This window comes from Myotis nattereri (genome assembly GCF_964212035.1).
Source record: "Myotis nattereri genome assembly, chromosome: 1".
Classification (NCBI taxonomy): Eukaryota; Metazoa; Chordata; class Mammalia; order Chiroptera; family Vespertilionidae; genus Myotis; species Myotis nattereri.
Genome location: NC_138075.1, coordinates 225,007,874 through 225,034,295, shown reverse-complemented (window position 1 = coordinate 225,034,295; position 26,422 = coordinate 225,007,874). Strand labels below are relative to the sequence as shown.

The window sequence follows — 26,422 nt, the reverse complement described above, 5'->3', positions numbered from 1 at the left end:
CAAACTGAAAGAAAAAAACCACATGGTCATATCAATTGATGCAGAAAAAGCATTTGACAAAATTCAACACCCATTTTTGATAAAAACTCTCAGCAAGGTGGGAGTAGAAGGATCATACCTCAACATAATAAAAGCCATATATGACAGGCCCACAGCCAACATCATACTCAATGGGCAAAAACTAACACCATTTCCCCTAAGAACAGGAACAAGACAGGGATGCCCCCTCTCACCACTCCTGTTCAACATAGTACTGGAAGTGTTAGCCATTGCAATTCGGCAAGAAGAAGAAATAAAAGGCATCCAAATTGGAAAAGAGGAAGTAAAACTGTCCTTATTTGCAGACGACATGATATTATACATACAAAACCCCGGAGACTCCATCCAAAAGCTACTAGACTTAATACATGAATTTGGCAATGTAGCAGGATACAAAATTAACCCCAAGAAATCGGAGGCATTTCTATACACCAGTAGTGAACTTTCAGAAAGAGAGATTATAAAAGCAATCCCGTTTACCATTGCACCAAAAAAATTAAGCTACCTAGGAATCAACTTAACTAAAGAGGTAAAAGACCTCTACTCAGAAAACTACAGGACGTTGAAAAAAGATATAGAGGAAGACATAAACAGATGGAAGAACATACCGTGTTCCTGGATTGGTAGAATCAACATCATTAAAATGTCCATACTACCCAAAGCAATCTATAAATTCAACGCACTTCCCATTAAAATACCAACGGCATACTTCAGAGATCTAGAACGAACTCTCCAAAAATTCATCTGGAATAAAAAAAGACCCCGAATAGCTGCAGCAATCCTGAAAAAGAACAAAGTAGGTGGGATCTCAATACCAGATATCAAGTTGTATTACAAAGCCACTGTTCTCAAAACTGCCTGGTACTGGCACAAGAATAGGCATATAGATCAATGGAATAGAATAGAGAGCCCAGAAATCGGCCCGAACCAATTTGCTCAATTAATATTTGACAAAGGAGGCAAGAACATACAATGGAGCCAAGATAGTCTCTTCAATAAATGGTGTTGGGAAAATTGGACAGATATATGCAAGAAAATGAAACTAGACCACCAACTTACACCATACACAAAGATAAACTCAAAATGGATAAAGGACTTAAATGTACGACAGGAAACCATAAAAATTCTAGAAGAATCCAAAGGCAACAAAATCTCAGACATATGCCGAAGCAATTTCTTCACTGACACAGCTCCTAGGGCACTTGAAACTAAAGAGAAAATAAACAAATGGGACTTCATCAAAATAAAAAGCTTCTGCACAGCAAAAGAAACCATCAACAAAACAACAAGAAAACCCACTGTGTGGGAAAACATATTTGCCAATGTCATATCTGATAAGGGCCTAATCTCCAAAATTTATAGGGAACTCATACAACTCAACAAAAGGAAGATAAACAATCCAATCAAAAAGTGGGCAAAGGACCTAAATAGACACCTTTCAAAAGAGGACATTCAGAAAGCCAAGAGACATATGAAAACATGCTCAAAGTCACTAATCATCCGAGAGATGCAAATCAAAACAACAATGAGGTATCATCTCACACCTGTCAGACTGGCTATCATCAACAAATCAACAAACGACAAGTGCTGGAGAGGATGTGGAGAAAAAGGATCACTTGTGCACTGCTGGTGGGAATGCAGACTGGTGCAGCCACTATGGAAGACAGTATGGAGTTTCCTTAAAAAACTGAAAATGGAACTCCCATTTGACCCTGTGATCCCACTTCTAGGATTATATCCCAAGAAACCAGAAACACGAATCAGAAAGGATATATGCACCCCTATGTTCATAGCAGCACAATTCACCATAGCTAAGATCTGGAAACAGCCTAAGTGCCCATCAGTAGATGAATGGATTAGAAAACTGTGGTACATCTACACGATGGAATACTATGCTGCTGTAAAAAGAAAGGAACTCTTACCATTTGCAACGTCATGGATGGAACTGGAGAGCATTATGCTAAGTGAAATAAGCCAGTCAATGAAGGAAAAATACCACATGATCTCACTCATTCATGGATAATAGAGACCATTATAAACTTTTGAACAATAATAGATACAGAGGCAGAGCTGCCTCAAACAGATTATCAAACTGCAGCGGGAAGGCCGGGGAGGGTTGGGGGGCAGGAGGGAGGGGGGTAAGAGATCAACTAAAGGACTTGTATGCGTGCATATAAGCATAACCAATGGACATAAGACACTGGGGGATAGGGGAGGCTAGGGGACTGTCTAGGGCGGGGTGATAAAATGGACACATATGTAATACCCTTTGTAATACTTAAAGCAATAAAAAAAAAAAAAAAAAAAAATACATACCTAGCAACAATTAAATATAAAAATCAAAATAAACGAATAAGGAATCTAATGAACAGAATAAACTGGTGAATAAAATAGAATCAGAGGCATAGAAATGGAACAAACTGATGATTCTCAGAGGGAGGAGGTTGAGGAGGAGGGAAGAGATTAAACAAAAATCTTATATGCATGTATGTATTGCCTATGGACACAGACAATAGGGTAGCAAAGTCCTGGGGCAGAGCAGGAACCAGGTGGAAGGGGCAATAGGGGGAGAGGGAAAAGGGATATCTGTAATAATCTCAACAATAAAGATTTTTTTAAAAAAGACAATAAAAAAATTAAACCAAATTAGAAGTTCATTCCCTCAGTCACACTGGCCCAAGATCAAGTGTTCCATGGGCAAATGTGGCCAGTTATCCACATTGAATGGCACAGATACACAACATTTCTAACATGCAGGAGTTTTTACTGGGTGGTGCTTGCCTAAAGTCTCCTTTCTCCCATTTCTATTTCTCCAAGCCTGCTCATTCTTTCAGTTCACAATCAGAAATGCCACCGTCTTTTCTATGAAAGTCAGATAGCCACTTGGTGAAATTCCAGAGTCTCTCATTTCTTCTTCTCCTGGTAGTGGCTACAGACTTAAATGTTTGTGTGTCCCCCGCAAAAAAATAATTCATAAGTTGAAATCCCAACCCCAAATAAGGTGATTTAGTCATGAGAATGGGGCCTTCATGAATGGGATCAGTGCCCTTATAAAGAGGCCCCCCAAAAGCTCCCTGCCCCTTCAACTATGTAAGGACACAAGGCAGCCACCTGCAAGAAGTGAACCCCCACCAGACACTTTGATCTTGGACCTTCCAGCTTCCAGAACTGTGAGAAATAAACGTTTACCATTTAAGCCACCCAGTCTATGGTATTCCGTTACAGCATCCCAAACTAACTGAGATAAGTAGTAAATATTCAGGCTCTGGATCCCAGCTAGAAATCTCTCTACTGCTGACTAGCTATCTGACTTTGAGCAATTCATTTAGCCTGTCTGTGCTCAGTTTCTTCTCTATAAAATAAAGATAAGAACACTATTCCCCTGGTTGCATTACTGTATGCATTAAACTCATTATTCATATATGTATTAATGTACAATGCCAATGCAATGCAAAGCTCTCTGCCAAAGCCCGGCACAAAATAAGCTCTCATTCAGGGCTAGCAGCAGTGGCAACCGTGCCGATCTGGTGATGTTATTTAGACTCAGGTCTCACCTGGTCTCCCCTCCAGACTCTCATTCCTTAAATGAAGAATCCAAGTCTATTTCATCACTGCACCTCCCGTAGTGCCCAGCATAACTCCTGCCACTAAAGTAGATATGCACACCTATTTTTAGTGCATAACTTAGAAAATAATTTAATAAACTAATGCAAAGATTTATAAAGGAAGTAAAAGGCTGATTCTAGAGCAGCAATTCTCAACCTGTGGGTCGCGACCCCTTTGGCAGTCGAACAACCCTTTCACAGGGGTCGCCTAAGACCATCCTGCATATCAGATATTTACATTACAATTCATAACAGTAGCAACATTACAGTTATGAAGTAGCAACGAAAATAATTTTATGGTTGGGTCACAGCATGAGGAACTGTATTTAAAGGGCCGGAAGGTTGAGAACCACTGCTCTAGAGGAAGCATGTACAGAAATAATCAAGATAAATGGCAAGAATCTAAAGATCATCAAAGTTAAGATCTGTCCTAACTAGTTTGACTTAATGGATAAAGTGTCAGCCTGTGGACTGAAGGGTTCCAGGTTTGATTCTGGTCAGGGCACATGCCTGGGTTGTGGGCTTAATCCCCAGTAGCGGGTGTGAATAAGACAGCCGATCAATGATTCTCTCTCATCATTGATGTTTCTCTCTCTCCCTCACTGAAATCAATAAAAATATATTTTTTTAAAAAGAGGAAGGCCCTGTCACAGGACATGGCCAACACCACCCCAATGAACACAGTTTACACTGCAGTCGCAGCTAAGTGGGTCCACGGGATTCTGTGGCCCCCAGGGTACCCCCGTGTGGCAGGCAACAGGAAGAGACAGAGAAACACAGACCGCCAGTGTCCCCATGGCAGGACCCTGTGTCCCGTGACAGGGCCCTGTGTCCCCACGGGAGGGAGCCTTCGGGGACCGTGCCGACTCCCAGCCCCCCAAGAAGCCAGCCTCCCTTATGCACAGGGCGGTCACGGAGAGGAGCGGCAGCAGCAGAAACCACACCACTCGCCCAGCCATCTGTGAGCCTTGTTTAGAGAGGCTCAGAAAGGAAGTCCTCGGCCTAGAATATCCCTGCCCTGGAATCCCTCCGGGCCTCCTCGGGCCTCAGCACTATATAGAGACGGCAAGTGTTTACCCAGAGGCTCCTGCCCCTGGGGCTGGGGCTGGGCCTCCTCCTGCAAGCGGCTTCTCTGCCCAGACCTGGGGCTCCCAGAGCTCATGTCCCAGCTGTCCCCTTGCTTTGCCCAGTCTTTCCTTTTACACATGTATTGCTGCTTCACCTAATTTGCCCACAAGATGGGTATAGCACTTATCTCCAGAAAGGTTAGCAAAATGGAAACAGCCGGCACTGAGGAAGAAAGGGAAGGAAGGACTTACTTGGTAACAGCCTGTGCAGCTTCTGTGGCCGGGCTCACGGGGAGCCCCCGTCCCTCGCAGCCCTGGCACCAGGAGATGTCCAGCTGTGGCCCAGCCCGTGGGAAGCAGGACACAGCCCCTGAGGAAGGTGACTGTGTAGGCAGAGTCACGGTTCCCAAAGCTGTGCATGTCCTCATCGCTGGAATTGGTGATCTTTCCTTCTCTGGCAAAAGGGCCTCTGCAGATGGGATCAAGGTAAGGACCCTAAACCAGGGAGATTGTTCTGGATTAGCCAGGCTGGCCACAGGGCTCCTCATAAGCGGATGCGTCAGAGAATGTGCTGTTGGAGTCACGTGAGGAGACTCTAATCTCCACCTCCGTCCTGGCTCTGAAGGGAGAAGGCTGCACAGCGGAATGTGGGTGCCTAGAAGCAGAAAGAGGCGAGGAAAAGCATGCTCCCCCAGAGCCGGTGCAAGGCAGCACAGCCTTGCTAACACCTCGAACTTCGCCCGGTGAGAATCATTCAGATTCCCAACCTCCAGAACCATAAGGTAATAAACCTGTGTGGTTTTAGCCACAGGTGTTTCTGTGTTACATTTGTGGTAATCTGTTACAGCAGCCATGGGGAACTAATACAGCCTCTCTCCCCAAATAAGCACACGTCATCCTTTGTCTCCTTCCTCCTCCTTGCTCTTGGGATTCAGATACAGAGTCTGGAGCAGGGGTCCTCAAACTACGGCCTGCGGGCCACATCCAAATACAAATATTATATTTGTTCCCGTTTTGTTTTTTTACTTCAAAATAAGATATGTGCAGTGTGCATGGGAATTTGTTCATAGTTTTTTTTTTAATACTATAGTCCGGTCCTCCAACGGTCCGAGGGACAGTGAACTGTCCCCCTGTTTAAAAAGTTTGAGGACCCCTGACTCTGGAGGGACTCAGCTGTCTTGTAACCATACAACAGTATCCTGAAGATGAAGGATTTGCACGCCGAACAGCGCTAGGCCCCTGAGGGCTCTACCCAGGCACCAGCCCTGGCCTCTCGTCACAGGAGATGAGTGAAACACGATGTGTGGAAGCCCCTGTAGTAGAACTTTGGGCCATGGTGTGCTGGCACTGACCCAACTAGCTACTCTGAGAAAATGGTTCAACTTTTAGGAACTCTGGGGTCCAGCTGTTAAGCATTATTAAAAAATTAAGTTCTAGCCGAAACCGGTTTGGCTCAGTGGATAGAGCGTCGGCCTGCGGACTGAAGGGTCTCAGGTTCAATTCCGGTCAAGAGCACATGCCTGGGTTGTGGGTATGATCCCCAGTGAGGAGCATACAGGAGGCTGCCAATCAGTGATTCTCTCTCATCATTGATGTTTCTATCTCTCCCTCTCCCTTCTTCTCTGAAATCAATAAAAATGTTCTAAAAAATTAAGTTCTATAATCTCACAAAGAATAAATTGTGTTAAAAATAAGGTAATAAATACTCAGAACTCATCAATTCCTAAATATTTTATGAATCTGACCATGCTCTCCAGGCTGTACGAAACACCTGTGTCTGAAGGTGGCAATGCCATGCATCTCCCAACGCCGTGCTGTACACACAGGCTATACCATGGAAGATGCTACACATCTTCCCAGCCCACATCCAGTCCCATCACACAGGAGCTTGAGATCAGCCATGGAAGGAGTATTTACACCATGGAAATTGGCAAACACTACAAATCAGATCCCAAGGAGTCAGCTGTTCATCATGTACTGACCTGCCACTTGCTTTGTGTTTTTGCAGCCAAATACATTCCTAACTAATGCATCCCTAATGGTTTTTAATGTGGCTTGTAGTAAGATAAGAGCCACAATCATCAACTCAAATTATATTATTCGAAAACTGAATTATTTTTTTTTCAGTAAAGATTTAGGTACCAGGCACTGTGCTAGGCAGTCTCTTTCTTATTCTGCCTCACACAATCCATCCTGCATCCCTGAAAGGTAAATATGATCACCCCATTACATACATGAGAAAACCAAAGCTCAGGGGAAGTACAGTTTGTCTGTGATCTGAGACCAGTTAGCGGCCCATACAGGCCTGGGACACCCTTCCATCTGACCCAGAAGTCTGTGCTCATTCTCTAGCAACACAATGTGTTTTGCACATAGTGGGAACTACATAAATATTTCTTGAGTTGTTGCAACAAATCTGAACTCTTCCTTCAAGACAGTTGGGGACCCAGGATGCTGGACTCCTGTGTAAGGCAGCTTTCACACCAGATATGCAGAAGACGTTGGCACCAGGCGCTCTCTCCTGAACATCAAAGAGAGCCCTGAAACACTTATGGTCAGGAGATTGAGTTTCATGCAAGTATTAAATTTATGTTTTTTCGAATAGCATCACTGGGGGAAGGACCGTGGTTACCACTCTCTCATCTTGAAATAGACACAGAGTAATTTCCTCCTTTGCTGGTTGTCAGCCTGGCTCCCAATCACTTCCCCCAGAGCTGGCAGAATTTCAATGACTCTAAAATTAATCTGTGGGCCAGAGAGTTTGTCCGGTGCCTTGAAATTCTGGGAGCTTTGCTGTGGTCTCAAAGTCAGTGCCTGGGATGGGCAAGTCAGGAGGTCAGAGGTGAAATCCTAATTCTTGGCCCAGTTGGGAAACTTCGGACAATCCTGTGGACACATTTCTCCCCTGGGGTTATGAGGAGAAACCCCACAAATTATTCTGAACTAGAGCAATCAGTAACTAACAGAATGACTAGGAACATACATGGAATTTTTAACATTTATTTGTTCAGTATTTAATTCCTAAGGAAGATGGACATGTAAACAGATAAACCAATGTGATGTTTCACTACACAGTGAAAAAAAACAAGTATAAGCTGCTAGAGTTGCACAGAACCTAGGAGGACTAAGCCCAGGGATTTGGGGAGGGAGAGATCTTTCCTGAAATGATGATGCTTAGGTTTAAAGAAAACAAAACTTGAAGTGAATAAGTGAGAAATTAGGGTAGGGAATGACAGGCAAGGGAACAATGCACCTATTAAGCCTTTAAGATGGTTGACCTACAAGCAGTTCAGTGCTACAAAGCATTGAGCATAAGGCACAGGATGGTAAGGAAGGGCCAGGCAGCTTAGGGAGTCAAGTACCTAGAGGTTGTCCCATAGGTATTAAGAGGCCACCAGAAATTTTAACTACAGGGTGACGTCGCCATGTTTGTGTTTAGGAACCATCTGAAAGTCCCTGAGATCCATGGAAAAGTTATCGCAAAAGAATAGTTAGGAGATGAGAGCCAAGGATAGAACTGTGGTTATTGCAAAAGGTAGGATATGGGGGCCAAGGATGGAGCTGTGGTGGGAAGGGAGAGGGTTAGCATACAGATTCAAAATATTCCTTAAGGGAGTCATAGGACATGGGGGTGAGGTTGCAGCTGGTCTGGGATAACACCCAAGTGTCTGGCTTGGGCGACTGGCTGGATGGTGATGACCAGGCACAGGCACAGGAGCCGGGCTGGAAGGGAGAGGAGCCTCAGGATGGGTTAAGTGTAAGTTGTGTGTCATCCAAGTGGAGATTGCCAAGAGAAAATGGACATAGGACTTCAGAGACCATACTTTGTCCATCCTTAAATCTAATCTAGAACAAATCCCGGTGCACTAAAAGCTCTTGACAAGTATCTGTGAATTGGAAGCCTGAATAAATTTAGGAGAAGAGTTTGAGGTAGAAATAGGGGTTTGGATGGTATTTAGGAACCATCTGAAAGTCCCTAAGATCCTTGTCATGGGATATCACCCTGTAGTTAAAACTTCTGGTGGCCCTCCCATTGCCTATGGGACAACTTCCAGGCACTCAACTCCCTATGTGGCCTGGCCCTTGCTTATCCTCCAACTATTTTTCTGCCATTCTGTGCCTTACACTTGATGCTTTGTAACACTGAACTGCTTGTAGGTCAACCATCTTAAAGAATTTTAACAACTTCCTGAAAGTTGTTAAAATTGAGAATGAATGAGATTCCAGAGAAAGAGAGTCTCTACAATGACAAGAAGGTCAAGAATGAGATCCTCAGGAGCACCCACCTGAAAGGAATGGGAGAGACAGAGCAGTGCAGGGAGATAGAGGTGGAGAGAACAGAGATTCTTTAAAGACTGAGACAGGGATAGCACAAAAGCCAAGGGAGTCCGGTGGAGAAGCAAGCCCTAAAGATACACCCTGGGAAAGGCGTGCGGGAACCACCGGGGGGTCTTTGCAAGGGCAAGTCTAGTGGAATGGAAGAGGCAGATGCCAGAATACCCTGAGCTATAACATGTGGTGAAGAGAGGGACACTGGATAGGATAACTAGGGACTCCAGGCACAGGGGCAATGTTTTAGAACAGGAGGACCTTACACATGGCTGTTAAAGAGTTGAAAATATAAGAGAGAGATGTGATCATCTACTCTATAGGATCGCACAGGAGGTGCTCAGGCAGGGGACTGGCAATGGAATTGGAAGAGGGAGTGATGGGGCTTCACTCTGAGACGGTGAGGAGTGGAGAGAATGGGTAAGGGGTTTCACTCTGAGGGTAAGGAGGGTGGAGAATGGGTGATGGGCTTCACTCTGAGAGGGTGAGGAGTCGGGGGAATGGGTGATGGGGCTTCACTCTGAGAGGGTGAGGAGTGGGGGGAATGGGTGATGGGCTTCACTCTTAGAGGGTGAGGAGTGGGGGGAATGGGTGATGGGCTTCACTCTGAGAGGGGAGGAGTGGGGGGAATAGGTGATGGACTTCACTCTGAGGGTGAGGAGTGGGGAGAATGGGTGAGGGCTTCACTCTGAGAGGGTGAGGAGTGGGGGGAATGGGTGAGGGGCTTCACTCTGTGAGGGTGAGGAGTGGGGAGAATGGGTGAGGGGCTTCACTCTGTGAGGGTGAGGAGTGGGGGGAATGGGTGAGGGGCTTCACTATGAGAGGGTGAGGAGTGGAGAGAATGGGTAAGGGGTTTCACTCTGAGGGTAAGGAGGGTGGAGAATGGGTGATGGGCTTCACTCTGAGAGGGTGAGGAGTGGGGGGAATGGGTGATGGGCTTCACTCTTAGAGGGTGAGGAGTGGGGGGAATGGGTGATGGGCTTCACTCTGAGAGGGGAGGAGTGGGGGGAATAGGTGATGGACTTCACTCTGAGGGTGAGGAGTGGGGAGAATGGGTGAGGGCTTCACTCTGAGAGGGTGAGGAGTGGGGGGAATGGGTGAGGGGCTTCACTCTGTGAGGGTGAGGAGTGGGGAGAATGGGTGAGGGGCTTCACTCTGTGAGGGTGAGGAGTGGGGGGAATGGGTGAGGGGCTTCACTATGAGAGGGTGAGGAGTGGGGGGAATGGGTAAGGGGCTTTACTCTGAGACTTGAGGAGATGCAGGCTGGGCACAGAGAATCCCTTGTCAGTGCAGAGATGGGACAGTGAATCATTTACTACAGAGAAAGGCTGTCAAACCCTCTGTATCCACAAACAGGTAAATGGTTATATAATTACATCTACCCAAGGAAATATTTTGCCCTCATCTACAATAATAAAAGCATAATATGCTAATTAGACCAAGACAGCCAAATGACCTTCCGGATGTCCTTCTGGACGACCTTCCAGACTAATCTGAGGCTGCAAGGGCCGAGCCCCTTGCAGGAATTTCGTGCATCGGGCCTCTAGTAAAAGATAATAATATAAAACTATGTAGCCACATGAAAAAAAAAAAGAGTTAAAATGATGCTAAATGAAAAATATGGTTGATTCCCAATTAAAGAGTGACATTCTTTTTAAGAGAAACTTCAGAATAATGTCTAGGACCTTAACACTAACTATGCTTGTGTGAAGGTATGAAGATTTTGTGGGTGCTGCCTAGAACTTTGTCTTTAAAGTGGAACTTATTTGATGATAGCCAAATTTTTCCTTAGACAATAATTCTCATTCTTCTATGTTAAGTTATCCAAGAATTACAGCTCTGGACAGAATTTCTCATCCTGTGAGTTACACATGGTGGGACCATTCCTGCCTCATAATTTACTCCTCACCTTTTCCCTCACAGCCCTTCCCCTGAGGAATCTGCAGGCCGCCACTGGCATGCATACAGGCTTTCAGCTGGCATGTCCAAAGAACTGCTTCCAACCCACAGGGCAGCTTCTGTCCTCACCACAGGGCAGGTGGCCGAGGTGCGAGCCAGCCCTGCAGTCAGCATAGGTTCCATCGGATACTTTGCCTAAGGTCTCGCCTGATTCTTAAAATGTAATTGAGACAGGGGCTTTGGGATGAGATGGAACGGAGTCCACCTGCTTCATCTTGGAAGTCCTGGGTCCCGGTCCAGAAGCAGCGCAAAGTGGGCCCAGGTGGGTTGGACTGGGTGAGCTGAACCAAGCTGAACTGGGAGGTCATCTGGACAAGAGCAGGGGCCAGTGAGTCCAGGCAGCTGGTAGGATGCCATTCGTTTTCCTGGGTTGTATACGCTATAAAGAGCTTATCAAGGAGGTGTTTACAAGTGGGAGCCATGCCGTTTTTAACAGATTAACTGTAACATGTTGGTTCAGTGACCTGACAACCCATTTCCCTGAACTGTTAGTTTACACTTAACTCTTTTCCTGGACAGTAGGCAGATAAAGAGGCCACGGGGTTGACAGGGAGGAGGCTGGCCATGCCCAGGGCTTCCATTAAGCAGTTAAGCATGGGCTCTGCAGGCTCTGATAGACCCTAGAATCCAGCCAGAATCACGCCTCACTCTTTCCTTCACAGTCGTCAAAAACCTTCCACCAACCCTGCCTGGGGCTTCCTTCTGGGCAAGTCTGTGCGAGGCTCCCGTCCAAGCAACACAAGGAACTCTGCCGCTGCTGCTCTTGTCAATGATTCTGGTCACTGCCACCTCAGAAAGGCCAAAAGGACCCAGGCAGGTCCAATTCTATTTTCTGATGTGGAATAGGAATATCTGACCTCCAGGGACATTGACTAACGTGTACTGAGCCCTAAGTTGTGTCACCTGTTCCCACTTCCTTGTTCTCATTTAACCTTAAAACAGGGGTCCTCAAACTACGGCCCACAGGCCACATGCAAATACAAATATGGTATTTGTTCCCGTTTTGTTTTTTTACTTCAAAATAAGATATGTGCAGTGTGCATAGGAAATTGTTCATAGTTTTTTTTTAAAAACTATAGTCCAGCCCTCCAACGGTCTGAGGGACAGTGAACAGGCCCCCTGTTTAAAAAGTTTGAGGACCCCTGCCTTAAAACTACTCCAAGAGGTAGGCAGTGCTTTCTTTATTGCTTGGATAAGGAAACTGAAGCTCAGAGAGATTGACTTAACAAAAATGTATGCAATTTACAGGTGATAGACCTGGAGTTCTCACTTGGTTTGGTCAAATTTTTACAGAGTCCCTTTTGGGATGTCTACCCAGTAGCCACACTCCACTGTCCAGAACTTCACTGGCTCAGATAGCCTTTGGTCACGTGCTTCCGTGAACACTAAGACGGTCCCCATCCCCGGGGGTGAGACTTGGAGAGTCTAAACCAATGCTCCGCAGCCCTAGATGCTTACCAGAGCTTCTTGGAGTATGTACACACATGTGTACACACATGTGTACACACACACACACACACACACACACACACACGCAAAAGGCCCCAACTGATCCCAACGATATCAATCTGCACCTAGACATCTGTATTTTAAAGTCTCCCTAATTCATTCTCAGCCAGAGCTGAGAATCCCTGGCCCTACCTAACCACGTCCCTTACCACTGGCCCGGGACCAGCATTTCATAAAGTTCTGGCCAATAAAAGGGCTGAAAAGTCATCATGGGAGGGGAACTTTGGGGAAGTTCTGCTTTCTTTAAAGGAGCCATGAGGACGGGTGGGTCTTCTTTCCTCTTTCTGACCTTTGCAGTCTGTGGTACACAGACGTGATGCCTGGAGGTATTGTGGCCATCTTGGGACTCTGAGGACGACAACCTCACAGCCAACAGGCTACAGGTGACAGAAGATAGAATCTGGAAACTTGATGGCATCCCTGAGCAACTGAAACCAACCTGGAATCATCTTGCCATGAGAATACTTGGAAGAGGTGATCAGTATTCTTAATTGTTTACGACACTTTAAGTGAGATATTCTGTGCAGCCAACAGGGACACCCACGAATGAGCTCCACCTGTGTCCTGCCAGGCCTATTCCTAACAGGGGAAGAGGCACACCAGCGGGTGAGGCCCACCTGACAGGAAGGCCTACATTCCGTCTTGCTGCCCAAGGGGTTCCTAACTAAAGTGAGCCCCGGGCATGTCATAAAATGACTAGTTACCATGAGAACTCTTCCAATAATAACTGTGATATTTATTATGCACTTACTTCATGGCAGGAACAGTGCAAAGTGCTACAAGTACATCATCTCATTTCATCCTGAAAATGACGCAGAGAGATAAGGATTATCATCCGTGTTTTACACACTGGGAAGGTGAGGCTCAGAGAAGCGAAGGAATTTGAGCAAGTTTGCAGAGCGAGTGTGGCTGAGACAGGATGCTAACCTGTCAGACACTCGAGATTTTTCTTCTTTCCAGGAGACCGCGCGGTTTCATTTCCCCATGACTTATGATGCTCCACGTGTTCACATACTCGCTGAAGTGCTTAACGATGCGAGTAAAAGGCATTCATCATTGTAATCCCTAATGGAGATAACAGAAATATTAGCAAAGGCTGAAGTGAAAACAGTTCAAGTGAGGCCTAATTTTTTACAAGGCCAAGGAATGATTTACTTTATCACAGCAAAGAATTTTATTTGACAAATGCATACTTTATCATCTCTGGTCTGCTGAACATGTAAGTTTACATTTTTCCTAGCCATAAAATTTAAATAATTTTGGCTCCAAAAACTTAAAAGAAACCTCCTCCTAGGTTCAGACATCTCGCTGGAAATTTAAATGCTCGCCATGGGGCAATAATAAACACCATTTCCATTTGGAAGGACAAACTCTGGAGTCACAAAGAGCAGGGTTCAAATCCTAGTCCTGTGTCTTGCTGACTGGGATACTGGACAAGACATTGTACTTCCCCAGGGCCCAGCTTCCTGATGTGGAAGCTGAGAGCCACCATTCCCACTGAGGCCGGGATGAGAATAACGTAGATGGCCTATGAAACCTGCACAGCAAAGTAGAGGTGCTATGAAGCTGGACTGTCATGAGAAGCAGGTACCAAGTGCCTACCTGGAGCAGAGTTGCTGCTCAATAAATGATTGACCCCTTCCCTCTGTCTTCCCTCCCCTGGTCCTCGTCACCAGCCATCTTCAGCAGCGGGCCTCAAAGAGAGCACCGAAAGCAAACCAGGCCTGTCCCCTCTGCACAGGGCTGTGGACGGAGGGATGAGACAGCACGCACATCTTGGTTCACTCAGCTTTCTGTCAGCTCTTTACAGCATCATCTCTCCACTCTGACCCTAACACAGGGCCGCTGGCCAATCTGTTAGTGGGCCACCTGCCAATGTAGAAGACAAATTTGAGAACGTGTCAGAGGACTGGGAGAAGGGACAGAGCAGGGGGTGGAGGTGGGATGAGAAGAAATGGTTAAGTTGACTCAAGAGCCAAGGGTGTTGGGGGAAGTTGGAAAGAGACAATGCCCGCCCCCGAGTTAGATACAAGTGAAGGGGTTTCCAGGGGCTCTGGGCTGCTGGTGGGAGAAGCCAAAGGCAGGCCTGGGCAGGGCTTTCCTACCCAAAACAGGGCGGGGGGAGGGCACCATTATCACTCTACTGGGGTTGGGTAGCCAAAACTGAGCTCCAAGTCACACTCAGAAAAGCAGATAAAAAGACCAATGGTTCGCAGACTTGTTTGGAATTCTTAGAAGTGCCTGAGGTCCTTGTCCTCATGATTAGAGTCTCATCTTAGTCCCAGGAAGTTTTCAGGGCAGTCACCATGGTTATGACCCCCATTTACAGATTTGCAAACTGAGGTTTCATCGCTGGCAATATGTGTTTGGTCACATAAGGGAGAGGTAGACACACAGAGTTGAGTTTGTCCAGTTGATCAGCCAGGTGTGGGGACCACTGACACAGCACCTGGTGAACTCACTGCAGATAAGGAAGCAGAGCCGAGGTGGAGGTGGAGGAGTCTGCCTAAGGTCACATCACTGGTTAGCAGCTAAGACAAGGTCAGTGCCTTGCTTGACAGTCTCCAGGACGAGTATGTCCCTGCTCACCCACAGGCTGTTTACAGTTAGCCATGACGACCTACAACACAGATAGGCTCCATTCGTTCAATAAACCTTTATTGGGTGCCTCTTTGGTGCCAGGCGCCAGCGAGACAGATAAAAACAACAGGGTTCTGGGCCTTAGAGAGTTCATGGTCTCAGGGGGTGAGGGCTGAGGGCTGCAGGGTGGCACCGTGGGGCTCCTGCAGCTGAGTGCTTCCAGCCCTGGGTCTCCAGTGAGGTGTGGTCAGGTGGAAAGCTGGAGGGCACAAAAGGGCTTGATAAGCTCCACCTGAAAGGGAGGGGGTGCTGGCTGGTGGGGAGGAACTGGGGCTTCTGAGGAGAGAAAAACAAAGGCTCCTTATATGGAAGGCGGGTTACTTTTGTTTTAATGAGCCACTTGCTTGCTGTGACTGTATACAACTCAAGTTAGAATAAACAGTGTTGAATGAAAGGTTTCTAAGGTTATTTCCTGGGTGTATAAGAAACAATGTGACGTTACTAAAATATGTTAAGACCAAAATAGAGGCATCAAAGAAACATCCCTGTGAGTTCCAGTCTCTGTGACCACAGAGGTCAGATCTGACGAGAGTCCGTGCCCATCACTGCCTTGAGGGGGACTAGCAGGTCCATGACCCCACTGCTGTGCCAGACAGACCTATGTTTGGGCCCCTGTCCCATCACACCCTGATTGTTAAACCATGGGCAGGCTCTAGCTGGTTTGGCTCAGTGGATAGAGTGTCAGTCTGCAGACTAAAGGGTCCCAGTTTCAATTCTGGTCAAGGGCACATGTCTGGGTTGTGGGCTCGATCCCCAGTGGATGGTGTGTAGGAGGCAGCTGATCAATGATTCTCTCTCATCGTTGATGTTTCTATCTCTCCCTCTCCCATCCTCTTTGAAATAAAAATATTTTTAAAAAATAAAGTTGGCTTTCTCCATTTGGGGGAGGAAGATAAAATTTCTGAGCCATCTTATTTAAAAAAAACAAAAACAAAAAAAACATGGGCAGGTTATTCAACTGCCCTGAGCCTCTGTTCCCCCATCTGTCAGAGAGAATACAAAGGCTGATAGTATTAATCGCCAGGAAGCAAATGATCCTGAGATTGAGTGGCTTAAACAGCAGCCATGGCTTCTCTCCCATGGTTTCTGTGAATGGGAATTGGGGGCCCTTAGGCTGAGTGCTCCTAGCTCGAGGCCTCTGGTGAGGCTGCAGTCCAATGAAAAGCCAGGGGATTCGCGTCCACGCTGCCACAGAGGAGGGTTGGCATGGGGTGCTGGGTGCTGGCGGGATGTGTTCTTCAGGTGGCTCTCTCCACGTGGCTACTGAATGAACTGTCCCCGTGGCGGGGGGCCTGCTTCCCCCAGGAGGAATTTGAGGGACTCACGTGGAGGCTGCAACGCCTCTAATGACCTCACCTGGAAATGCCTCCCATCTTGTCTGCAGATTCTGTGGGTCACGTAGTTCGCCCTGATTCGATGTAAGAGGGGACAGTGCTGGGTGTGAACACCACGGGCGAGGATCCCAGGCTGCCTACCGTGTGCATCAGATGTGGGATGTGAGATGTTTAGGAAGAGCTTGGTATCCCTGCCCTGCTCCCATCAGCGCGGGGCTGAGAAAGGAAATGTGACCACTCCCCAGCACCAGGCCCCAGGACACAGCCCAGGGACAGTAAGCAGTGGGACTAGTCATCCAGCCAATGGGTTTCTGAGCCCAGGAGAGGCAGGTTTCCTAAATTTGCCTCCTCAAGGCCCCTCTTTCCCTGGAGGAGGTCCCACAGAGTCACAGAGGTGAGGAACCGCTTGCCAGAACAAAGAAGTCACCAGCACTGAAGACACTCAGACATCTCAGAAGGAGGGATGGGGAAGCAGCAGGAGGATCCTACACTTCAGGCTGAGGAAGTCATTTCCTTGCTGGAAAAGGACATGAGGAGCCACTGGGGGTTTGGAACAAGCGTGACTTAACTCAAACCCTCAGGTCCAGTTCATTCTCAGGGCTGTGTGTGCAGCTGAATGTGGAGGTGTCTCAGAAGGCAGGCAGTTGGAGCGATCTGCACAGCAGGGGGAGAGGGCAGCCATGTGGAGAGGAGACGGAGACACCGTGGCCGAGAGCCCACCCAGGAGCAGTCCGGGGATGCAGATGAGTGAAGGCTTAGGAGGCCCGGCCAGCACACTCAGGCCAGAGTGGCTGGCCGAGCTGGTATCTGTGCAGTGCAATGCATCTGCCTCCCTCGGCCTGACCTCCAGCCCTGAGCCGACTTCAGTGTATGGTGTGGGAGGCCTGAGAACATGCGGCATGACTTGGAAGCAGAACTTTAAAACAAATGGTCTGCTTCTCCTCATTCCCAGCTCTACCGTGTGGAAAGCTGAAGCTGAGAAGGGCCAGCCCGGGTGGAATGCATGCAGTTCTGAGCACAGCCCTAGGCCCTGCTCTGCTGAAAGCCTCTCTTCCCAGGCCGGGCGTCAGGAGGGAGGCTGGTCTCACTCAAGGATGTCAGTCCAGCCTCACGCCCAGTCAAATCTGTGCTGACAATCCCTCTGCCCTGTCTGGGCAGGACTGACCTGCCCTCAGCGCCCGTACATTGTCTGCAGGATGGACTCTCTCTTGCAGCCTAGGATGCCATGATACCCCACTAACATGTGGGCAGACACTGTCCGTAGGCAGTGCGTGTCCCCAGGGCCTTGCTTGAACACTAGGATTCTGCTGTCTGAAAAAGTTGGTCAAATCATTTTCTCTTAATTTCAGCAAAAGCCCGTGAGAACTTTTTATAAATGCAGAATCTCAAATCCGACCTGGGATCTAATGAATCAAGATTGTCCTGGTGATTCACATGCACAAACCAACTCAGGGAACAGACTCTTGTTTGCATTACCTGGTTAAGATTACATGAGCTTCTGAGGCAATTATGTTGACTGGTGACCCCCCACTCCAGTTCTCTGAAACCCATGTTTTCACACTCACTGCTAAGCCACACCTTTCCTACAGTATAGCTTCACTGAGGCAACAACGTCTGATTACCTGTCGCTGGGTTAGACATGTGCCTAGACTAAGATCTTGGGGACAAAACACAGATCATGATCACCTGTCTTTGGTGCCAAGCAAACCCTGATACATAATGGTCTTACATAAGAAGTAACAAAAAATAAATAAACCAACCCTGGTCGAAAGGATTAAAAAACAACCGACTTACGCTGTTAAACAGGTCCAGCGGCATGGTGGGCTCTGGGGCTGAGTCAGGGGCCGGATTCCCTCCACCTCTCCCCTCTGCCTCCCTGGCTCAGCTCTGGGCTTGGGCCCGCCCTCCTGTGTCCCCAAGGTGGCTGCCAACGTTGCCCAGGGCCAGTCTTTCTCATTCAAGCCCAATAGTCACTCATCTGGACTTCAGGGAAGAGAAGCTATTGTTCTTCCTCTCTTCTCTTTCCTATTTCAGAACCATCAGCAAATGTCCCCTCTGGTTACACTAGCTCTCATGGACTTATTCCCTCGGTTCTGAGCCCATCCCTGAGGCCAGGAGTGGCTGAGCATGGAGGGCTCCAGCAGGAAGACGGGCACTGTTGGGAGCAGTGGCGACCTGGGTTCTGGGGAGGCAGCGGACAGATGCGACCACAATGCTCCACGGGTCTGCATTTCCATTTCCTTTGAATCTTGCAACTGTTTTTCAGGCTGTCCAACATCACAGCAATCACCAGCATGGGTATGGCCAGCAAAGGTTTCTATTTTTACATGACACACAAATTATTATGCTCCCTTACATTGTTTCAGTGATCGACTTTAAAGGGCCCTGGCTTACCTCCTCCTGGAATAATAAAGCAGTCACAGGAGTTCTTTGGGCCACTCCAAAAACCACTCCGCAGCGGTTCGCCACACATAATAGAGGGTGCACTTGAAAGGCAACATCCAATGACCAGTTCTGGCTGAAAACTTTTGTGTGTTTCAAAAGTTCAATAAGCAGCAGAAGTGACCACAATGAGCTTGAAACTCTATAGCATGCTTCAGGAGACAAAGTACCTAAAACTAGCTGGAAAGACGTGTAATTTTTTAAATTAAAAACTGTAGACAGGAGAGGTAACAAAGTAAAATAAGCATGATCCCACGTTTTTGTTTCAAAATAAAACCCGAGGTATGGGGAAAATTGTAATATGGAATAGTCTGCTCTGGCCATATGCTATATTGCATGTTCTCTCTGCCTGCTGTCCTCGAGCCAGAAGGTCTCAATGCCCAGGCAAGTATAGCTGGGAGAGACATAAAACCAATGAGGCCAAAGGCGACGGGGGGAGGCGGCCATTTCCATCCTCACCTCAGTGAGCAGAGGGCAAACTTCCCCCCACCAGACTCTGGACACCCAATGCTGGTCTAGGTGGTCAGTGGTGGGAGACGGTGGGTGGTTCAGCAGAGCCATCACCACTTCCCAAAAGAACAACTTAACACCCAGGACTGGTGGAGTCCCAGGAAGGAGGCTGGTTGTGTGATCTTCGCCAAAGGAAGGCAGCCTGATCGGCACCCAGGCTCCTCCGTCCTATCTCAGAACTGGTTTGTGTGGATCCCGGCTCTACCTCTGACTCCAGGAAGCACCTGGTGGTACCACAGACTCTCAGATTTGGTGTTCGTGTGTGAAATGAGGACAAGGATACCCCTGTCATAGGTTTGAAGGAGAAAACACATAGTTCATGTGTCCAATGCCTAGAAATTCCCAGGACAGAGCGATTCCACACAGGCCCCCGTCCCTGGCCAGTTCCATTCGGGGCTCTGGCTGTATAAACACACCACGGAAGCACCTGGTCCTACCGAAGGCCTTGTGCAAGTTCTCTCTGCCTCCCCAGCATCCCTGCAGCACTCACCTGCAGTCACAGGGATGCGCAGCAAGTCGAACCTGTGAATGCTGCAATGACTGGACTGAAGAAAGAGGAAAATCCTCAAGTCTTCACATGGATGCAAAACAACACAAATGAGCAGAAGAGCACGGCTTGCCTCTTCCTGAATGGAAGGCCCTGGGCAGTTTAGTTTAACAGTAGACTTCAACTGAGCACAGCCTTTGCAGCAACCACACAAACAGACACCTCTCCTACTGGACTGTAAGATCCTTGAGGGTAGAGATCTCTTTCATCCAACTTTGTATTCTCCTGAAGGATAGAGGAAATATATGTTCTCCCTGGAAACTGACCAGCCAGCGTTGGGGAGATGTTGACGAGTAGGATAAACTGAACCACCTTGAAGGGATTATAGCCTTGAAAGGCATATGAAAGGGATGCCTAATTGCTATACATTGAAAAATATAAAAACCAAAGTAGAATAGGATTGGACCCACTGCCTAATGAGTAGAGCAGTCACAATTTCTAAACTTGCTTAAGTTCAAATCACTCCTGACAAGTGCCACCCTGGTCCAGAGACCGGAGATTTCCGTGGGGTCTGGCTCTGTGACTCCATGGCCTCCGGCGAGTTCTTTTTTCTCTCTAAACTTCAGTGTTCTTAGTCACACAGGATATGAAATAACAAGTTTTCTAAAATTTCTTACAGCTGTAAAGTGAGGGTGTCCAAAATCTCTGCATACACTTTAGCAAACCTCCCTGTGAAAGGCTCCCTGCCCGGGCACTCCTGAGACCCTTTCCGCCCTGCGCAAGCTCGTGCCCTACGAGACAGTGAACCGCAAGGACACGGATGACTGTGACTCAGGCAGGCGGGGCAATGGCCATCGAGAGGTGCTCGTGGGGAACTTGTGGCGGCGGAGAGGAGGAGACTGTGGAGGGGCGGCATTCACTCGTTTCAATGTGGCAAGTACTAAGCACCCACCAGGCCCGGCACTGCGCCTTAGCTCAGAAAACACGAGACAAGCGTGCCCGGCAGAGCCTCCCTCGTGGTGACCACAGGCTGGATGGCAGAAGCAGACACCTGGAGGGAGGGATGGAGGGGTTCCGGATGATGGGGGGAGCCTGTGCAGAGAGACAGGAGGGCAGAGCATCACACAGCTCACAGGAGGGAGGCTAGGGCTCTCTGCACAGAGGTTGAGAAAGGGAGAGAGGCGCACATTGCCGTGGAGCCTCTGGAATGTCAGGCTGCAGAGTCTGGGCTTGAATCAGTACATGATCACTGATGTTACAGCCAAATACACATTGGTTCTATACTAAAAGGAAGATAGCTAAAAGAAAACTCGCCCCCAAAAAGTAATTTAAATAAATTTATTTGCAGGAGAAAAATATCTGAACATCAGGTACAGGTCTGATCCACAATGATCCAACAACAGGCCTAACTTGTCCTGGGGTACTCGGATGCATCCATCCAAGTCCATTCAGCATCGGACCTGAGTATTCCACAATGCACATGACCATGACACAGTGATAAAGTACAACAGCAATACTCACCACTCTGTAAGCTACAGTTACACTATAAACAGTTTAGGTCCTTTGTTAAAAAAAAATGGAAAAAATATTTCTATTACAGCTTTATTTCCAGCATTTTCAGTTAGATACAGCTTTATATATTTTCTCTCACGATAGACAGCAAAAGGTCGCCTTCTTTAGCATCTGTAGATAAAATATATTACTTGTTAACCGTCTGTACTCTGAAGCATGTTTGCCATGTATGAGTTCAGATAAGAGAATGAAACTGTGCTGTGGCAAAATCCTGGCTGAGGATCAGGACTTGGATAGCTTCCATACTTGTTTTAAAAAACTGCCATCTGGGAAAAAAGAAGTGAAGACATGAAAGAGAACCGACATACTCTCTTTCAATGAGGCAGTCTAACTCCAGAGAATGGGCTTTCCATCTGAATTCCAAGTGTGTGGTCCCAAAGTGGAATTCTCTCCAGTCCGGGAGCTGCCTGTGGCCGGGAGCAGCACGCGCAGGGAAAGCCAGCGGGGAGGGAAGGGTTAACTGAGCGACAGAGATGGCCCCTGATAAATCAGCTCCTCCAGGTCCTCAGCCCACACAGAGGCAGGGCAGCCAACACACTAACACAGGACCACGCGCTCACTGAACTGCACACATAGAGCTCCGAGGAGTGTTCACAGGTCTTGACATGGGTTCCTGGTGGTAGTTTACAATATCTGCCTTCACCACCCTCTGTCATAAAAGAAAACAGAGTCATTATCAGGGCATCAGCACATTCAGAAAGGGCTCCTTACAGTATATTTTCATTTTCTGAACTTTGGCGAACCCTTGATGATAGACACCATAAATGCAGCAGCAGCTGATATTAAAAGAACCAACCAGAACAAACTAGAGCAGAGCTGGGATTGGCGGGCAAGGGGGCTTTCTTGTTGTTGTTGGGTTTTGTTTTGTTTTAAGTATCTAATTGCAAGTCCTTAATTGAGTCTTTCCTGGTTTTATGACATAAGCTTGAAGTTATCACAAGTCTAATAAAAACCTGACAAATTAATATAAAATATTAAACCCTGGTTAAAACTTAAAGCAAAGGTTTAAAATTAATCATTTACATAGTTTAACTGATAGACAAGATTTTGTTATTTCAAAGTAAAAAAGTCATTATTTATTAATACTTCCATAAACCACTATCCCCAGCCATAGCTTTTTTAAGAATGTTTATAGTAATTAGTGAGTTAGTGAGAAGAGGTGTGAATGTTAAAAGTCCCATAGAAAAGGAGAAATGTTTTAAGCAACTCAATATTTAAAATGTTGCCAATTTTTAAAACGTTCCTCCCAAAACCCTAACTTACTTCCAAATTGCTCACTAATGGGTTATAAATAATGACTAACAAAATACAGAATGAGAATTTAGAAAATTACTGCATACTCATATTTTTAAAATAATTTAAACTGAAAGATAGTTTTAATTCTTCCTCCCTTCTTTCTGAGCCACATTCAAGGATAATGATAAATTTAGCAATATGCCCTAATATTCATCTCTAAGTAATAATTTACATTAAAACAAATCCTTTACTGTTTTCAACTCTTTTACTAAGTCTGCACACACAAGCAGACAAAGAAGAGTAATTCAAGACAAATTTTAAAAGTACTCTTTCAATTACCAGGCTATTTCAGGAAAAATGGTAAGGAATGAATAATGAAATAACTGCCTCAATTCTCCACTTCACTGCACATGTAATAAACACAACCATAAAGACAAATACGTGTGAAAGTAACTGAAATGTTATTTTAATTTGTTCTCAATTCCTTATTTCATTCGTAAGTCTCTTGGCAAAGGATCAATATTTCAAAGTTCTAAAACAGGATGTATGCAATATTAATTCCAATAATGTACAATAATCATTTTAACTTCTCTATTCATAAGGGGAAAAGAAGAAGATAGCATTCACTAGTTCTCACCACCCTCCTCCCCCAAATTGCAGTAATTTATCCGTTATACCTGCACTACTGTACTGAACAGAGTCTAGTCTGAGCAGAGGTGAAATGTTGATTATCTTCTTCCAGGTACTTCACTATGTCTGCCCTGACAATACGCTGTCAATTCCGTACAACATAAATGAGATGAAGAAGAAAGAAAGAAAAAATGGAAAGCATGTTCAATGACTGAAAACAGAAGGGAACACCAAAGGAGAAAAAGGAATATACACATAAATTTAAACATGTCTCAAAAGAAAACAGCAGAATATAGACATATAAAAGGAAGGAAAGCAAGCAAAGATCCAAGAAACATCATTCTTTATAATTCCACTTAATTGTTAAAATAGACTTGTCTGCTCCTCCCAGACAAGTTGTGAGTTCTAGTTTTGATATCACAATTACACATAATATATATAATTCCCAGTATTCAGAGAACAACCAAGAATTATGGTGCTTTTCTATGCTAACATGCAGTATAAGTATTAATTCCATTTCCTTCCACAAACATTACTGAGGATCTACCCTGTGCAAGTCACTCTGTAATGGGAATGCACAGCTAAGTTACACAGCATTTGTTCACAAGTTGCTGGGGACCCATGGGAAGAGAAATACATTCACGGATAATTGTCATACAAGAATAAGTGCTGTACTAGTAGACCTATATGCTATGGAAATAGAGAGGAAGGAGTAATTAATTTTCTTTGAAGGTAGGAAAGAGAATGCATATATATATCAGAGGAAGACATGTAGGATTTACAAATTTTATATTTAATAACATTTACTATTTGTCAAAAATATTCTCTTTTAAAATATATATATATATTTTTTTTTACAGAGAGGGAGGGAGAGAGATAGTCGATGAGAGATGTCCGACATCGATGAGAGAGAAACATCGATCAGCTGCCTCCTGCACACCTCCCACTGGGGATGTGCATGCAACCAAGGTACATGCCCTTGACCGGAATCAAACCTGGGACCCTTCAGTCCGCAGGCCGACGCTCTATCCACTGAGTCAAACCGGTTATGGCTCAAAGATATTCTTTTGATGCTAATTGCCCCAATCCTCACAACCCTATTGTCCATGGTCATCCCATCCTATATAATAAAAAGGTAATATGCAAATTGACTGTCACACACTCGCACAAGATGGCTGCCACCATGCAGTCACAAGATGGCCACCACAAGATGGCTAGCAGGGGAGGGCAGTTGTGGGCAATCAGGCCAGCAGGGGAGGGCAGTTAGGGGTGGCCAGGCCAGCAGGGGAGGGCAGTTGGGGTGACTGCGCCAGCAGGGGAGGGCAGTTGGGGGTGACCGGGCCTGCAGGGGAGGGCAGTTCGGGGCAATCGGGCAGGCGGGCAGGCGAGCGGTTGGGAGCCAGTAGTCCAAGATTGTGAGAGGGATGTCCGACTGCCGGTTTTGGCCTGATCCCCAGCAGTCAGACATCCCCCGAGGGGTCCCAGATTGGAGAGGGTGCAGGCTAGGCTGAGGGACACGCCCCCCCCCCCATCCCAGTGCATGAATTTTGTGTACCGGGCCTCTAGTATTTCATATAAAATTAAAACAAGTTCAAAATGCACTTTTCTGTCATTTAAAAAAATGACATACAGTATTTAAGCAAACAGCTATTTTGTCAACTAAGAGTTTTGCTAAACTAAAGAATCAAAACTACTGTGTTAGGTTTTTGTTTGCAATAACCCTTAAAAAGACTATATGTGACAAGTATGACAGAGATAACATGCTCTCTAAATTGTTCAACTTTAAATTATCCTGGCTTTTTTTTTCTTTCATAATTTCAAATATCTTATTTCAGAAAACTCTTATTTCACAACAGCATTTAATAATTAACAAATATAGAAAACCATGTTAATAAGGCTGCTGGTTGCAATGGCACGTATAAAGACTGAATGAACTAGGAGTAAATGAGTAGGGTGGTACAGTATATTGGCCTAAGCAGGCTCTGCCCCAATTCCCAGCAGCAGCTTAACTGCTGGACAAGACTGCGATTTACTGGGCAGAAGCATTGCTAACCGCAATGTGAGGTGCTGCAAGAGGAGTATGTCAGTAAAACACTGAACACCATTATCTGCCCTCCACCGAACCTAATTGTTTCATGACAAACTGTGGGTTACAATAAAGAAAAGGGATTTTCATAATCAGTAAGCAACTCATCAATCCTCCAAAATGTTGGTTTAAACCCTATCCTATAAACACAACCAGGTTACTGACCTACGGTCAAAATATTTGGTCAATGTACTGACTAATATAAATGGCTTGGATATTCAGCATTAATTTTCATCCAATTAATGAAGAACTAAAAAGGCAACATCTTTCTTTCTTTGGGGCCTTCGTTGTTTGACATAAAGCTTTGTACAAAGTTTCTGAACTAGCAGCCAGAACCAAGGCTTTGCTTTTTAGGAGTAGCAAAACAGAATATCCAGGCCATAAACTTCATGGTACGTGATTTCACAGGAGTCAGTCCGTTTACAAGTCATTATGTTTGTTTTCAGAGAAAATGTTACCTACAAAACATCAACTTTTATTTGAACACCAGCTTAGCCCTTATTATGTAGAGAATAACTGCGGTGGGTCCTGGAGGTGGAAGTGGTAGCTATCTAGACGGAAAGCAAGAAAGCAACCCTGGAGCTGGGGAAGTAAGGTATAAGGAGTAGAGATGGACTCTTGGGAAGACACAAAAAATAAATTTGGTCTACTCTGCAACTGTGTCTTAATACAGATAGTAGTTACATGTTTATCACTGAAAAGTCATAGTTTGTCACGCTCAGGATATAGAGTAAACATACCTTGAAGGCTAAAAACACTGGTCACTATCATTCATTCAAAGACAATCACTATTCTCGGTACTGAAGACATTCAGATAAATAATATAATACACGATCTCTGTTTTTGAGACACGTAAGAGTCCAACATGGAAAACAGATGTGTAAACTATTAAAGAATATATGTCTGCTATACATCCATCATATAAAGTATAACAAGATTATAGATTGCCATTTAAAGCATGGATATCAATTTAAAAC

General features: G+C 45.9%; 1 protein-coding gene and 1 long non-coding RNA gene across 4 annotated transcripts in view; both read right to left on the bottom strand.

Moving 5' to 3' along the window:
• The window catches only part of LOC308521207, a 361,054-nt gene extending 355,761 nt beyond the window's left edge, over positions 1–5,293 (bottom strand). The window contains exon 1 of the long non-coding RNA XR_013996148.1: positions 4,964–5,293. This is a non-coding gene — a long non-coding RNA (uncharacterized lncRNA). The remainder of the gene's footprint in view (positions 1–4,963) is intronic.
• A 15,951-nt stretch (positions 5,294–21,244) lies between these two features.
• Positions 21,245–26,422, bottom strand: part of RAB28 (RAB28, member RAS oncogene family) — a 64,106-nt gene continuing 58,928 nt past the window's right edge. For 2 of the 3 annotated variants that reach the window (XM_081084253.1, XM_081084254.1), the window contains one exon: positions 21,245–22,142. In XM_081084253.1, the coding sequence (XP_080940379.1) occupies positions 22,050–22,142 (93 nt within the window). In that variant the 3' untranslated portion in view covers positions 21,245–22,049. Of the gene's footprint in view, positions 22,143–23,406; positions 23,502–26,422 lie in introns of all 3 variants that reach the window. The other variant, XM_081084252.1, reaches the window with a different exon arrangement.